The sequence below is a fragment of the Ammodytes marinus genome (genome assembly GCF_949987685.1).
Source record: "Ammodytes marinus genome assembly, contig: scaffold_233, whole genome shotgun sequence".
NCBI lineage: Eukaryota > Metazoa > Chordata > Actinopteri > Uranoscopiformes > Ammodytidae > Ammodytes > Ammodytes marinus.
The window spans coordinates 40,001-42,500 of record NW_027648387.1 but is presented as its reverse complement, the minus strand read 5'-3'; the positions used below and the strand labels follow the sequence as shown (position 1 = coordinate 42,500).

General features: G+C 42.7%; 1 protein-coding gene across 1 annotated transcript in view; it reads right to left on the bottom strand.

The window, feature by feature from the left end:
- Positions 1-2,500, bottom strand: part of vipas39 (VPS33B interacting protein, apical-basolateral polarity regulator, spe-39 homolog) — a 17,704-nt gene that overhangs the window by 3,874 nt on the left and 11,330 nt on the right. Inside the window, exons 14-15 of the mRNA XM_080054488.1 lie at positions 1,923-2,057; positions 1,191-1,232 (exon numbers count right to left, since the gene is read on the bottom strand). Coding sequence (XP_079910614.1) covers positions 1,191-1,232; positions 1,923-2,057 — 177 coding nt within the window. The remainder of the gene's footprint in view (positions 1-1,190; positions 1,233-1,922; positions 2,058-2,500) is intronic.

Here is a 2,500-nt window from a genome sequence, read left to right as displayed (position 1 = left end):
TGTTCACTTGCATAATTGTTCACTTGCATACTTACATACTTGTTCACTTGCATACTTGTTCACTTGCATACTTACATACTTGTTCACTTGCATACTTGTTCACTTGCATACTTACATACTTGTTCACTTGCATAGGGGAGAACGGGGTAAGTAGGCACACTTTTTACTCTAGTGAGAATTGCTCATCACCTAAACATCTTTCAATAGTCATTCCTACATTAAATTGAAGCTTAAAGTGTTGGCTTGAAATGTGTACCCCTCACTTTTTCTATCTTATTGTAATAAAGAAGAAATTAATCATCAAAGACACCCTTACACATTGTGACAACCAACCCCATCAAGGGGTCGGTTGTCAAACACTATGGGGTTGTTTGTCACAATGTTATCTTAATGGGAATAATCTTAAAAAGAAGGCAAGAAGGTAGAACTAAATTTGAAAGTTTAATTGCATTGTCAAGTTGACAAATAGGCCTACATAACTTACTGTAGCCTTGGCAGCTGGTCTAGTTTGGGATGCACTGGGTTGTTTTGATTTTGTTGCCCTTTTTTATTTTGCATGCTAGCTGCCTTTTCCTGCTCTATTCTTTCCTTCTCTGGGGTGTCAGTGAGGATACAGCTTGACAATTTATTTCCTTATTGGGTTCCTTTTCTGGCTGCAGCCTTGAGATAACATGTGACAACCAACCCCCCAAAAAATGTGACGACCAACCCCAACTTGAATTTCTTGCTAGCATCAAGGCCAACAACCATTTGACAACTAATTAGCTTGCTAACCACAATCTAAAATATAGTTTACCCTTCACACTTTGTATGGGTAACAAGTGTTTTGTTATAAACCCATTGTGTAAAAGCCTAGAAGAAAAATACTGAGGAGCTAAATATTTTCAATTTGACATGAAAAACACAAACAGTCGTCTCACCTCAAATGCAGCAGTCTAACTCCAAGGAAGACTATGTAGGTGACCTCTGATCCCAATTCTGGATATTTACATACCAAAATTTCACAGACAGCGCCTTCTGGTTCCGAGATATAACGATTGTGACAACCAACCCGTGTGACATATAACCCCGTTCTCCCCTACTTGTATACTTGTTCACTTGCATACTTGTATACTTGTTCACTTGCATACTTACATACTTGCTCACTTGCATACTTGCACACTTGTTCACTTGCATGAAAACACACTCACCTTAAAGGTCTGCCGGATGTTAGAGGGACTGCTGTAGTTTCCCTGAAGAAAGAGGAACAATGTTCATTCATAATGATTAAAGCTTTAGTGCGTAACTTTTTCATATAAAGTGATAAAAGTTTTCACAGAACAGATTTTGCAAGCAGGTTTTTCTTTAAGGATTTTATAATTACAAAAAGTACTATCTACAGGTCTGAAAAAATGCATTTTCATCATGTTTTTAAGAAGAACAAATATTTCTGTAATAATGCTGAGAATGATTATGGAAAGTTAAGTTGATGTAAGTGCTTTAGAAGTTGAGATAATGTCCGTTAAAGAGAGGGAGGGACGGAGGGAGAGAGAGAGAGACAGAGAGACGGAGAGAGAGAGCAGGGGAGGGAGAGGGAGAGAAAGAGACAGAGAGAGGGAGAGGGAGAGGGAGAGGGAGAGGGAGAGGGAGAGGGAGACAGAGAGAGGGAGAGAGAGAGAGGGAGAGAGAGAGAGAGAGACAGAGAGAGAGAGAGAGAGAGAGAGGGAGAGAGAGAGACAGAGACAGAGACAGAGAGGGAGAGAGAGAGAGAGATAGAGAGAGAGAGAGAGAGAGAGAGAGAGAGAGGGTTTACCTCTGGTTCAGTGTAGTGGTAGAAGCAGCAGTAGTATAACGTGGTGACCAGAGAGAGAGAGAGGGAGAGACAGAGAGGGAGAGAGAGAGAGAGACAGAGAGAGAGAGAGAAGGAGAGAGAGAGGGTTTACCTCTGGTTCTGTGTAGTGGTAGAAGCAGCAGTAGTATAACGTGGTGACCAGCGGCATATTCAAGATGGACGCTCGGCGAGGAAACTTCTGGAAGATCTCAACTTTCCCGCCACGCTCGGCCTGACGGTCTGCCGCCTAGCAACAAGACAGACAGACAGACAGGCAGGCAGACAGACAGGCACGCAGAGAGACAGACAGACAGACAGACAGACAGACAGACAGACAGACAGGGAGAGAGACTTTAATAAAACTGGAAGTGCACTTAACTGGCACATTAAAGGTGTAGTCAGTGATTCTGGAGAACGCTTGTTGTCAAAATCAGTGAATATCTCCTCATGATCCACTACCTGTCTGTACTGTGTGTGCGTGCTGAAAAATAAATCCAGTGTTAATACACAGCCTAGGTTCTGTGAACTGGCATGTTGCTAGCTCCAATTGGCCGTTTTGTTTACATACCAGTTTACAGAGCCTAGGCTGTGTATTAACACTGGATTTATTTTTCAGCGCACACACAGTACAGACAGGTAGTGGATGAGGGCGCCCTACCAACTGAGCTAAGGGGGGGGGGGGATGCCCTA